Source organism: Cydia amplana, chromosome 15, assembly GCF_948474715.1.
Source record: "Cydia amplana chromosome 15, ilCydAmpl1.1, whole genome shotgun sequence".
NCBI classification, from domain to species: domain Eukaryota; kingdom Metazoa; phylum Arthropoda; class Insecta; order Lepidoptera; family Tortricidae; genus Cydia; species Cydia amplana.
In genome coordinates, this window is record NC_086083.1 from 16,423,207 (window position 1) to 16,435,821 (window position 12,615).

The 12,615-nt window shown below is 49.5% G+C and overlaps 3 protein-coding genes across 3 annotated transcripts in view; 1 reads left to right on the forward strand and 2 right to left on the reverse strand.

Annotated features, from left to right (window-relative positions):
* Positions 1–12,615, forward strand: part of LOC134654661 (zinc finger BED domain-containing protein 4-like) — a 1,082,235-nt gene that overhangs the window by 877,000 nt on the left and 192,620 nt on the right. The gene's annotated exons all lie outside the window — the stretch shown is intronic.
* LOC134654657 (uncharacterized) overlaps positions 1–12,615 on the reverse strand; it is a 186,332-nt gene that overhangs the window by 69,814 nt on the left and 103,903 nt on the right. The window lies entirely within an intron of this gene.
* Positions 549–12,615, reverse strand: part of LOC134654475 (uncharacterized) — a 75,428-nt gene continuing 63,361 nt past the window's right edge. The window contains exons 26-47 of the mRNA XM_063509915.1: positions 11,899–12,194; positions 6,466–6,577; positions 5,779–5,859; positions 5,364–5,444; positions 5,221–5,301; positions 5,078–5,158; positions 4,935–5,015; positions 4,384–4,464; positions 4,241–4,321; positions 4,098–4,178; positions 3,955–4,035; positions 3,812–3,892; positions 3,669–3,749; positions 3,526–3,606; positions 3,247–3,327; positions 3,104–3,184; positions 2,961–3,041; positions 2,818–2,898; positions 2,675–2,755; positions 2,260–2,340; positions 1,404–1,485; positions 549–1,120 (exon numbers count right to left, since the gene is read on the reverse strand). Coding sequence (XP_063365985.1) covers positions 549–1,120; positions 1,404–1,485; positions 2,260–2,340; positions 2,675–2,755; positions 2,818–2,898; positions 2,961–3,041; positions 3,104–3,184; positions 3,247–3,327; positions 3,526–3,606; positions 3,669–3,749; positions 3,812–3,892; positions 3,955–4,035; positions 4,098–4,178; positions 4,241–4,321; positions 4,384–4,464; positions 4,935–5,015; positions 5,078–5,158; positions 5,221–5,301; positions 5,364–5,444; positions 5,779–5,859; positions 6,466–6,577; positions 11,899–12,194 — 2,520 coding nt within the window. The remainder of the gene's footprint in view (positions 1,121–1,403; positions 1,486–2,259; positions 2,341–2,674; positions 2,756–2,817; positions 2,899–2,960; positions 3,042–3,103; positions 3,185–3,246; positions 3,328–3,525; positions 3,607–3,668; positions 3,750–3,811; positions 3,893–3,954; positions 4,036–4,097; positions 4,179–4,240; positions 4,322–4,383; positions 4,465–4,934; positions 5,016–5,077; positions 5,159–5,220; positions 5,302–5,363; positions 5,445–5,778; positions 5,860–6,465; positions 6,578–11,898; positions 12,195–12,615) is intronic.

Consider the following 12,615-nt stretch of genomic DNA (forward strand, 5'->3'; position numbering starts at 1 on the left):
GGCTCAGCATTGCTCCGAGCAATTAGGGTTGACATTACTTGACCTCCCTTGGCGTGCACAGATGACTTGAGTTTTGACAACCCTAAATAGCCGAAAGGGATAGTGCCATATATTAGAAAGGGACAACATGATTCGACCCTGAACCGTTGTCAAACTTCGGTTTTGTAGGAAGTTTCCTTTCTGTACGGTACTATTATTTATTTTGTGGTATAGCAGCCGGCGCGGTGTCCATGCAAACTTATGCAAACGACCTTAGTGCTGCACATATTTTGGAAGTTGGACACTAAACATAAATGAATGGTCGGCGTCTAAGTCGAGCTCGCACACTTGGAGCGTGCGACTCGTGGTCTTAACCTCGTAAGGCCCAATGTGCATTACAATGTACAGTCCGTTTCAATCTAATATGAACCTTTCGAAAACTAAATAAGGTAGCATTTCTTTTGTTTAATTGTTTTCTAAAGCATACGAAAGTCACTCTAATGTACTGTGCAACAAGGTTTTAATTAAAAATAGGGAAACTTTGTATGTTGGGCCCTACGAGGATATGGTTAAACGCCCCCTAACACAGAGGCCGGCTTATGTAGAAGTCCTGTGAATCTAAACCCGTTGCATTTGTGGTGACAATATTCAGTCTCGTGTGTGCAGTCCCCATCTCGTGTGAGCAGTCCCCGTCTCGTGTGAGCAGTCCCCGTCTCGTGTGAGCAGTCCCCGTCTCGTGTGAGCAGTCCCCGTCTGGCGTGTGCAGTCCTCGTCCCGCGTGAGCAGTCCCCGTCTCGTGTGAGCAGTCCCCGTCTCGTGTGAGCAGTCCCCGTCTGGCGTGTGCAGTCCTCGTCCCGCGTGAGCAGTCCCCGTCTCGTGTGTGCGGTCCCCGTCTCGTGTGAGCAGTCCCCGTCTCGTGTGAGCAGTCCCCGTCTCGCGTGAGCAGTCCCCGTCTCGTGTGTGCAGTCCCCGTCTCGCGTGAGCAGTCCCCGTCTCGCGTGAGCAGTCCCCGTTTCGCGTGAGCAGTCCCCGTGTCGCGTGGCTAGGCGTCGCCGCAGCAGTGCGTGCAGTCGAGGCTGCATGAGTCGCCGCCGGCGCGGCCGCGGGAGCGCTACCTCTTCCCACGCACCCCCAGTTGCTCCTGCAAACAATATACAACAAATGTGGCTTGCTGTGTCATAGCACAAATATGGCCGTTCTGTACCATGCTGTGTGACGTGGCCGTGCCGTGTGGCCAGCAGACAGCTGCCAACGCCAAGTGACAGCTGTCAGGGCTGTTGTAGATACGGCAATTGCCGCAATGTTGCAGTGTATTAATAGTTTAGTTTAATTTTTATGTAATAGTTTAGTTTAATTTTTATGTTTTAGGTATAGTTATATGTTTTTAATTAGTTAATTAAAGCATAGCCGCCTCGTCGTCGAACGGCGTACGCCTGGGTCACAACGGAAGAACAGCGCTGGCTTGTCAGCTACATGCTGAATTGTGACCCTTTTATGGCATTTGCTCTATAGGTTATATATACATTGTATATTTGTCAACAAGTTTTTGTCATCTGTGTTTGTCATAAATAAATGTATTTTCTTTCTTTCTTCTTTCTTTCAAATGGGGTTGGCCGGTCCAAGTACCAGATGGCGCCATCATAGCTTGCCCTGGCAATCCCTAGAATTGTCTCAAATATTTGTTCTTTTAATGCCCTGGATGCCAGCCCTTTAAGCCATATCTTATACAAATTGGGGCAAGCTATGATGGCGCCATCTATGCAAACATTTGACAGTTGCCTTGCCAACTCCATTGTGTAAATTTTTTGTTTTTTAATGCCCTAGATGCCAGCTCTTTAAGCCAAATCTCATAGAAAAAGGGGCAAGCTATGATGGATCTATGCAAACCTTTGACAGTTGACAACCCCATTAGATGGGTGTGGAAAGTAAGCAATACCGAATGAGTGTAAAACGCTACGATACGAGCAGTCGCAAGTGTTTTAGAACGACACAAGTTACTTTTTAGTATTTGTTGTAATAGCGGCAACAAAAACACATCAGACATCTGTGAAAATGTCAACTGTCTAGCTATCACGGTTCATGAAATACAGCCTGGTGACAGACAGACAGAAGGACAATGGAGCCTTAGTAATAGGGTCCCGTTTTTACCCTAAAATGGGAAAAAAGTCGAATGGTTCGGAACTCTTGCTCGTGTATTGCTGTCCCACTCACACAGGGGCTAGAGATATGAACAGACGGCGGCATGTCCTAAATTCTCCGTGCCACGCGTCCCTAGTTTACCTGCAAGACTCGCACGGCCTCTATCAACTCCTGCTTGTCGGCCAGCAGGTTAGACACCTCCTGCTGGGCTGTGTGCACGCACTGACGCCACACCGACACGGCTCAATGCCCTACATTCTCCGTGCCACGCGTCCCTAGTTTACCTGCAAGACTCGCACGGCCTCTATCAACTCCTGCTTGTCGGCCAGCAGGCTGGACACCTCGCCGTGTGCACGCACTGACGCCACACCGACACAGCTCAATGCCCTACATTCTCCGTGCCACGCGTCCCTAGTTTACCTGCATGACTCGCACGGCCTCTATCAACTCCTGCTTGTCGGCCAGCAGGCTGGACACCTCGCCGTGTGCACGCACTGACGCAACGCCGACACGGCTCAATGTCCTACATTCTCCGTGCCACGCGTCCCTAGTTTACCTGCAAGACTCGCACGGCCTCTATCAACTCCTGCTTGTCGGCCAGCAGGTTAGACACCTCCTGCTGGGCTGTGTGCACGCACTGACGCCACACCGACACGGCTCAATGCCCTACATTCTCCGTGCCACGCGTCCCTAGTTTACCTGCAAGACTCGCACGGCCTCTATTAACTCCTGCTTGTCGGCCAGCAGGTTAGACACCTCCTGCTGGGCTGTGTGCACGCACTGACGCCACACCGACACGGCTCAATGTCCTACATTCTCCGTGCCACGCGTCCCTAGTTTACCTGCAAGACTCGCACGGCCTCTATCAACTCCTGCTTGTCGGCCAGCAGGCTGGACACCTCCTGCTGGGCTGTGTGCACGCACTGACGCCACACCGACACGGCTCAATGTCCTACATTCTCCGTGCCACGCGTCCCTAGTTTACCTGCAAGACTCGCACGGCCTCTATCAGCTCCTGCTTGTCGGCCAGCAGGCTGGACACCTCCTGCTGGGCTGTGTGCACGCACTGACGCCACACCGACACGGCTCAATGTCCTACATTCTCCGTGCCACGCGTCCCTAGTTTACCTGCAAGACTCGCACGGCCTCTATTAACTCCTGCTTGTCGGCCAGCAGGTTAGACACCTCCTGCTGGGCCGTGTGCACGCACTGACGCAACACCGACACGGCTCAATGTCCTACATTCTCCGTGCCACGCGTCCCTAGTTTACCTGCAAGACTCGCACGGCCTCTATCAACTCCTGCTTGTCGGCCAGCAGGCTGGACACCTCGCCGTGTGCACGCACTGACGCAACGCCGACACGGCTCAATGTCCTACATTCTCCGTGCCACGCGTCCCTAGTTTACCTGCAAGACTCGCACGGCCTCTATCAACTCCTGCTTGTCGGCCAGCAGGTTAGACACCTCCTGCTGGGCTGTGTGCACGCACTGACGCCACACCGACACGGCTCAATGCCCTACATTCTCCGTGCCACGCGTCCCTAGTTTACCTGCAAGACTCGCACGGCCTCTATTAACTCCTGCTTGTCGGCCAGCAGGTTAGACACCTCCTGCTGGGCTGTGTGCACGCACTGACGCCACACCGACACGGCTCAATGTCCTACATTCTCCGTGCCACGCGTCCCTAGTTTACCTGCAAGACTCGCACGGCCTCTATCAACTCCTGCTTGTCGGCCAGCAGGTTAGACACCTCCTGCTGGGCTGTGTGCACGCACTGACGCCACACCGACACGGCTCAATGTCCTACATTCTCCGTGCCACGCGTCCCTAGTTTACCTGCAAGACTCGCACGGCCTCTATTAACTCCTGCTTGTCGGCCAGCAGGTTAGACACCTCCTGCTGGGCCGTGTGCACGCACTGACGCAACACCGACACGGCTCAATGTCCTACATTCTCCGTGCCACGCGTCCCTAGTTTACCTGCAAGACTCGCACGGCCTCTATCAACTCCTGCTTGTCGGCCAGCAGGTTAGACACCTCCTGCTGGGCTGTGTGCACGCACTGACGCCACACCGACACGGCTCAATGTCCTACATTCTCCGTGCCACGCGTCCCTAGTTTACCTGCAAGACTCGCACGGCCTCTATCAACTCCTGCTTGTCGGCCAGCAGGTTAGACACCTCCTGCTGGGCTGTGTGCACGCACTGACGCCACACCGACACGGCTCAATGTCCTACATTCTCCGTGCCACGCGTCCCTAGTTTACCTGCAAGACTCGCACGGCCTCTATTAACTCCTGCTTGTCGGCCAGCAGGTTAGACACCTCCTGCTGGGCCGTGTGCACGCACTGACGCAACACCGACACGGCTCAATGTCCTACATTCTCCGTGCCACGCGTCCCTAGTTTACCTGCAAGACTCGCACGGCCTCTATCAACTCCTGCTTGTCGGCCAGCAGGCTGGACACCTCGCCGTGTGCACGCACTGACGCCACACCGACACAGCTCAATGCCCTACATTCTCCGTGCCACGCGTCCCTAGTTTACCTGCAAGACTCGCACGGCCTCTATCAGCTCCTGCTTGTCGGCCAGCAGGCTGGACACCTCGCCGTGTGCACGCACTGACGCCACACCGACACGGCTCAATGTCCTACATTCTCCGTGCCACGCGTCCCTAGTTTACCTGCAAGACTCGCACGGCCTCTATCAACTCCTGCTTGTCGGCCAGCAGGCTGGACACCTCGCCGTGTGCACGCACTGACGCAACGCCGACACGGCTCAATGTCCTACATTCTCCGTGCCACGCGTCCCTAGTTTACCTGCAAGACTCGCACGGCCTCTATCAACTCCTGCTTGTCGGCCAGCAGGTTAGACACCTCCTGCTGGGCTGTGTGCACGCACTGACGCCACACCGACACGGCTCAATGCCCTACATTCTCCGTGCCACGCGTCCCTAGTTTACCTGCAAGACTCGCACGGCCTCTATTAACTCCTGCTTGTCGGCCAGCAGGTTAGACACCTCCTGCTGGGCTGTGTGCACGCACTGACGCCACACCGACACGGCTCAATGTCCTACATTCTCCGTGCCACGCGTCCCTAGTTTACCTGCAAGACTCGCACGGCCTCTATCAACTCCTGCTTGTCGGCCAGCAGGCTGGACACCTCCTGCTGGGCTGTGTGCATGCACTGACGCCACACCGACACGGCTCAATGTCCTACATTCTCCGTGCCACGCGTCCCTAGTTTACCTGCAAGACTCGCACGGCCTCTATTAACTCCTGCTTGTCGGCCAGCAGGTTAGACACCTCCTGCTGGGCCGTGTGCACGCACTGACGCAACACCGACACGGCTCAATGTCCTACATTCTCCGTGCCACGCGTCCCTAGTTTACCTGCAAGACTCGCACGGCCTCTATCAACTCCTGCTTGTCGGCCAGCAGGCTGGACACCTCGCCGTGTGCACGCACTGACGCAACGCCGACACGGCTCAATGTCCTACATTCTCCGTGCCACGCGTCCCTAGTTTACCTGCAAGACTCGCACGGCCTCTATCAACTCCTGCTTGTCGGCCAGCAGGCTGGACACCTCGCCGTGTGCACGCACTGACGCCACACCGACACAGCTCAATGCCCTACATTCTCCGTGCCACGCGTCCCTAGTTTACCTGCAAGACTCGCACGGCCTCTATCAGCTCCTGCTTGTCGGCCAGCAGGTTAGACACCTCCTGCTGGGCCGTGTGCACGCACTGACGCAACACCGACACGGCTCAATGTCCTACATTCTCCGTGCCACGCGTCCCTAGTTTACCTGCAAGACTCGCACGGCCTCTATCAACTCCTGCTTGTCGGCCAGCAGGCTGGACACCTCGCCGTGTGCACGCACTGACGCAACGCCGACACGGCTCAATGTCCTACATTCTCCGTGCCACGCGTCCCTAGTTTACCTGCAAGACTCGCACGGCCTCTATCAACTCCTGCTTGTCGGCCAGCAGGCTGGACACCTCGCCGTGTGCACGCACTGACGCCACACCGACACGGCTCAATGTCCTACATTCTCCGTGCCACGCGTCCCTAGTTTACCTGCAAGACTCGCACGGCCTCTATCAACTCCTGCTTGTCGGCCAGCAGGCTGGACACCTCGCCGTGTGCACGCACTGACGCCACACCGACACGGCTCAATGTCCTACATTCTCCGTGCCACGCGTCCCTAGTTTACCTGCAAGACTCGCACGGCCTCTATTAACTCCTGCTTGTCGGCCAGCAGGCTGGACACCTCGCCGTGTGCACGCACTGACGCCACACCGACACGGCTCAATGCCCTACATTCTCCGTGCCACGCGTCCCTAGTTTACCTGCAAGACTCGCACGGCCTCTATCAACTCCTGCTTGTCGGCCAGCAGGTTGGACACTTCCTGCTGGGCTGTGTGCACGCACTGACGCAACACCGACACCTCTTCCGCTTTACTGGAATAAAAAAAAAAGTAAAACCATTGGCTATATAAAATAAAAATAAAATATCTTTATTTCGAAGAACAGACTTCATAGTTGTTAGTAAAAAACAGTAAAATTAAAACAAATAAATTAAACTTAAAGCTACTACTATACTAACCCTTTAGTATTAGTTATAAGTAGGTACATACACATTTAATACTTAATAAGGGCTAGTTGCTACCCCTTTAATTTGCCCAATCCAATAGGCGAGAATTGGGCTATCATATTTGTCAGCAATAACAGGGTGTAATCTAAAACGTGATACAAGATAATCTGACTGAATCTTTTCATGATTTTGAACAACTTTTACTGTGGGGTCAATTTTGTAATGTTAAAAAAAAATTGAGCTGTTCCATAGAAATGGTCAAGGAGAGGTAGACAAAAATGTATGGCAAAGATTTTTTTTATTGTTAATTTACAAAGTTGGCCCCATAGTAAAAGATGTTCAAAATCATGAAAAGATTCAGGTTTGATTATCTTGTATCACGTTTTAGATTACATCCTGTATATATAGTTGGTCAAACCAATTGGTCAGTCAATAAGAACAAAAAAAACTATACTGATCCTTTTATTTTGGGTGCCAGTACTAGCGTAAGACAAAGATAGTATGATTTTCTCTGATTATGTTTGAAATGAGACAGTCCTTTGCCTTTGACAAACTATAAATCCTCTACAGCAGCGGTCGGCAACCTTTTAGCAGGGCCACATAGTACTTAGTTAACGAAGTTGACGCGGGCCGTACTTTGTCAATATTTATGACTTTATCAGACATTGTCGTTTGTCAATATTACATAAAAAATAGCCAGGGAGGCTCACGGGCCGCAAGTGACAGGTTCACGGGCCGCAGGTTGCCCACGGCTGCTCTACAGTAATCAAAATTTTTCGCAATTCTACATTTTCTGTACTCAAACTATATTTGTGTCATTTCCAAGCTAAAAGTCCTACTTTGCCGCTTGCCGTACCTAAGGACGCTTTCACAGGTCTCAGATCTTTATTCGAAAAGATACAAGCAAATCTCGTCCTTATGTAAGCGACAAAGGGGACCTTTGACTAGACTTCGACACATTTTATCTCTCGCTACCTTTAACTCGGTTTCTCTGGCGTAAACGTCGCTATCTTCCCTCTCGCTTCCTCCAATTCAAGTTGCTGCGGTGTCGACGGGGACGCGTTATGTGTCAGGTGCGCCGAGTCGTAAAAATAGTACATTACTGCAGACGCCGGGAAAGAAGGGCTTGCCGGGTGAGTAGGTATAGACGGCCGACCGTAGGGAGGCCGGATAGTGATACGAAGTCGGCAAGACCTTTTCACGGCTAGGCATGTATAGTGCTTTTCTCAAACATATGCAATGAAATAAAAAAATTCACCACTCAAAAACACAAATTATAAATATCAACCACAAATAGCTACACGACTAAAGTTTTTTAATTTTTCTTCCAATCCTGCCATAAAGACTTTTTTTTACGGAAGTCGTCCGTATTTCGCGTGTGTAGTGTTCGAATAGACCCTATTAGGGCCATTATACACAACCTGATAATAGGAATTTCAATTTCAATAAATAAAATAAATGCAGAGGATTTTAAATATTGTCTATGGTCTCTGGTGACTTACGTATAGACAAGATTTTAAATTTATTCATCAACACATTGAATAATACAGATTCGTATTCTTAATATCAGTACGTTCGTGTATAACAGGCGTTAACACGGATATTTTGGTCCGATAACCATTCATTCACTAAAAATATTTAAAAAAATATATAATTCGGCTGTTTAGCCTGTTCATGGACACAGACCCCATGTTTACATTAGAATTAAAAAAAAATTACTTCCCGGCCTAGGCCTTCAATTTCGTATGAAATTCCTTTACAGTTCTCTGGAGTTGCTCCGCCCTAAACGTGATACTTCGAAGCCTGATATAACGCCCGGAGCGACGACATTTCATTGCATGTTTGAGAAAAAATACTTACGCTCTCAAATCCCTATTATCTTTCGCGATCCTCACCAGTCATTAAACTATTACGTAATGTTCTCTACTAAAACTATAAATCATCCATCTCGTTTGCTCTAATTGCGGTTCCTGTGTTGTAGACGGGGCGCGTTATATGTCAGGAGCGCCGAGTCGTAAGAAAAAAAACTTACGCTTTAAAATCCCTATTATTCTCCGCGATCCTCGCCAGTCATTAAACTATTACGTAATGTTCTCTACTAAAACTATACATCTTCCATCTCGTTTGCTCCAATTGCGGTTCCTGTGTTCTAGAAAGGGACGCGTTATGTGTCAGGATGGCCGAGTAGTAAAAAAAATACTCACGCTCTCAAATCTCTATTATCCTCCGCAATCCTCGCCAAAGTCATCAGCCTTTTTCTCAACTCTTCATTTTCTCTGCTCAAGCTGTCAATTTTCCCTCTCGCTTCCTCCAGTTCCGGTTGGTGCGGTGTGGACGGGGACGGGTGGTGTTCAGGATGGCCGAGTAGTAAAAAAAATACTCACGCTCTCAAATCTCTATTATCCTCCGCAATCCTCGCCAAAGTCATCAGCCTTTTTCTCAACTCTTCATTTTCTCTGCTCAAGCTGTCAATCTTCCCTCTCGCCTCCTCCAGTTCCGGTTGGTGCGGTGTGGAAGGAGACGGGTTGTGTTCGGGAGGGCCAAGTTGTAAACAAAATACTCACGCTCTCAAATCCCTATTATCTTTCGCGATCCTCACCAGTCATTAAACTATTACGTAATGTTCTCTACTGAAACTATAAATCTTCCATCTCGTTTGCTCCAATTGCGGTTCCTGTGTTGTAGACAGGGACGCGTTATGTGTCAGGAAGGCCAAGTCGTAAAAAAATACTTACGCTCTCAAATCTCTATTATCCTCCGCAATCCTCGCCAAAGTCATCAGCCTTTTTCTCAACTCCTCATTTTCTCTACTCAAGCTGTCAATCTTCCCTCTCGCTTCCTCCAGTTCCGGTTGGTGCGGTGTGGACGGGGACGAATGGTGTTCAGGAGGGCCGAGTTGTAAACAAAATACTCACGCTCTCAAATCCCTATTATCTTTCGCGATCCTCACCAGTCATTAAACTATTACGTAATGTTCTCTACTAAAACTATAAATCTTCCATCTCGTTTGCTCTAATTGCGGTTCCTGTGTTGTAGACAGGGACGCGTTATATGTCAGGAGCGCCGAGTCGTAAGAAAAAAACTTACGCTTTAAAATCCCTATTATTCTCCGCGATCCTCGCCAGTCATTAAACTATTACGTAATGTTCTCTACTAAAACTATAAATCTTCCATCTCGTTTGCTCCAATTGCGGTTCCTGTGTTGTAGACGGGGCGCGTTATATGTCAGGAGCGCCGAGTCGTAAGAAAAAAAACTTACGCTTTAAAATCCCTATTATTCTCCGCGATCCTCGCCAGTCATTAAACTCATCCGTAATGTTCTCTACTAAAACTATAAATCTTCCATCTCGTTTGCTCCAATTGCGGTTCCGGTGTTGTAGACAGGGACGCGTTATGTGTCAGGATGGCCGAGTCGTAAAAAAAATACTCACGCTCTCAAATCTCTATTATCCTCCGCAATCCTCGCCAAAGTCATCAGCCTTTTTCTCAACTCTTCATTTTCTCTGCTCAAGCTGTAAATCTTCCCTCTCGCCTCCTCCAGTTCCGGTTGGTGCGGTGTGGACGAGGACGAATGGTGTTCAGGAGCGCCGAGTCGTAAACAAAATACTCACGCTCTCAAATCCCTATTATCTTTCGCGATCCTCACCAGTCATTAAACTCATCCGTAATGTTCTCTACTAAAACTATAAATCTTCCATCTCGTTTGCTCCAATTGCGGTTCCTGTGTTGTAGACAGGGACGGGTTATGTGTCAGGATGGCCGAGTTGTAAACAAAATACTTACGCTCTCAAATCTCTATTATCCTCCGCAATCCTCGCCAAAGTCATCAGGCTTTTTCTCAACTCTTCATTTTCTTTACTCAAGCTATCAATCTTCCCTCTCGCTTTCTCCAGTTCCGATTGGTGCGGTGTCGACGGGGACGCGTTATGTGTCAGGAGCGCCGAGTCGTAAAAAAAACTTACGCTCTCAAATCCCTACTATCCTCCGCGATCCTCACCAGTTATTAAACTAATACGTAATGTTCTCTACTAAAACTATAAATCTTCCATCTCGTTTGCTCTAATTCCGGTTCCTGTGTTGTAGACGGGGACGCGTTATATGTCAGGAGCGCCGAGTCGTAAAAAAAACTTACGCTCTCAAATCCCTATTATCTTTCGCGATCCTCACCAGTCATAAAACTATTACGTAATGTTCTCTACTAAAACTATACATCTTCCATCTCGTTTGCTCCAATTGCGGTTCCGGTGTTGTAGACAGGGACGCGTTATGTGTCAGGATGGCCGAGTAGTAAACAAAATACTTACGCTCTCAAATCTCTATTATCCTCCGCAATCCTCGCCAAAGTCATCAGCCTTTTTCTCAACTCTTCATTTTCTTTACTCAAGCTGTCAATCTTCCCTCTCGCTTCCTCCAGTTCCGGTTGGTGCGGTGTGGACGGGGACGAATGGTGTTCAGGAGCGCCGAGTCGTAAGAAAAAAACTTACGCTTTAAAATCCCTATTATTCTCCGCGATCCTCGCCAGTCATTAAACTATTACGTAATGTTCTCTACTAAAACTATAAATCTTCCATCTCGTTTGCTCCAATTGCGGTTCCTGTGTTGTAGACAGGGACGGGTTATGTGTCAGGATGGCCGAGTCGTAAAAAAAATACTAACGCTCTCAAATCTCTATTATCCTCCGCAATCCTCGCCAAAGTCATCAGCCTTTTTCGCAACTCTTCATTTTCTCTGCTCAAGCTGTCAATCTTCCCTCTCGCTTCCTCCAGTTCCGGTTGGTGCGGTGTGGACGGGGACGGGTGGTGTTCAGGAGCGCCGAGTCGTAAACAAAATACTTACGCTCTCAAATCCCTATTATCTTTCGCGATCCTCACCAGTCATTAAACTATTACGTAATGTTCTCTACTAAAACTATAAATCTTCCATCTCGTTTGCTCCAATTGCGGTTCCTGTGTTGTAGACAGGGACGCGTTATGTGTCAGGATGGCCGAGTTGTAAACAAAATACTCACGCTCTCAAATCTCTATTATCCTCCGCAATCCTCGCCAAAGTCATCAGCCTTTTTCTCAACTCTTCATTTTCTCTGCTCAAGCTGTAAATCTTCCCTCTCGCTTCCTCCAGTTCCGGTTGGTGCGGTGTGGACGGGGACGGGTGGTGTTCAGGAGGGCCGAGTCGTAAAAAAAATACTTACGCTCTCAAATCTCTATTATCCTCCGCAATCCTCGCCAAAGTCATCAGCCTTTTTCTCAACTCCTCATTTTCTCTGCTCAAGCTGTAAATCTTCCCTCTCGCCTCCTCCAGTTCCGGTTGGTGCGGTGTGGACGGGGACGGGTTGTGTTCGGGAGGGCCGAGTCGGAGTATGCCGTCCTGGTCGCGGGTGAGGCGGAGGGTGGTTAGGGAGATGTCGAGGGGTTGGGGGGGAGGGGAGGAGATTGAGCGAGTGGGACGGTCTTCTATTAGGTGGAGTTTCACGTTCTCTATTAATACCTGGAAATATGTTATTGGGTATTAGCATCAGGGATGTAACCTTGGAGGATACAACTAAACGGAGTAGCCATTAACAGGCTTTCCCCTCTGTCGAAAATAGGCGGCCAACGGTCATACACAATGTATGGACTGACGTTTATCTGACATGGCTATTTTTACGTTACGCATACATTTGACGTTCCCCTCCCCCGCAAAAATCGGCAGACTGTTTTGTACAGAAAATTACAGACATGGCGTCTCCGTTTGATTATATCCTCCAAGGATGTAACGGATGTGGTTTTATCGGAACCGAAAGCGGAACCAGATGTTTTAAATTTAGTTTATCGGAACCAGAAACGGAATCGGAACCGAAAACGGAACCGGAACCAGAACCGGAGCCTGAGTCAGTACTATCAGTAGGTATACATTACACAACACAACA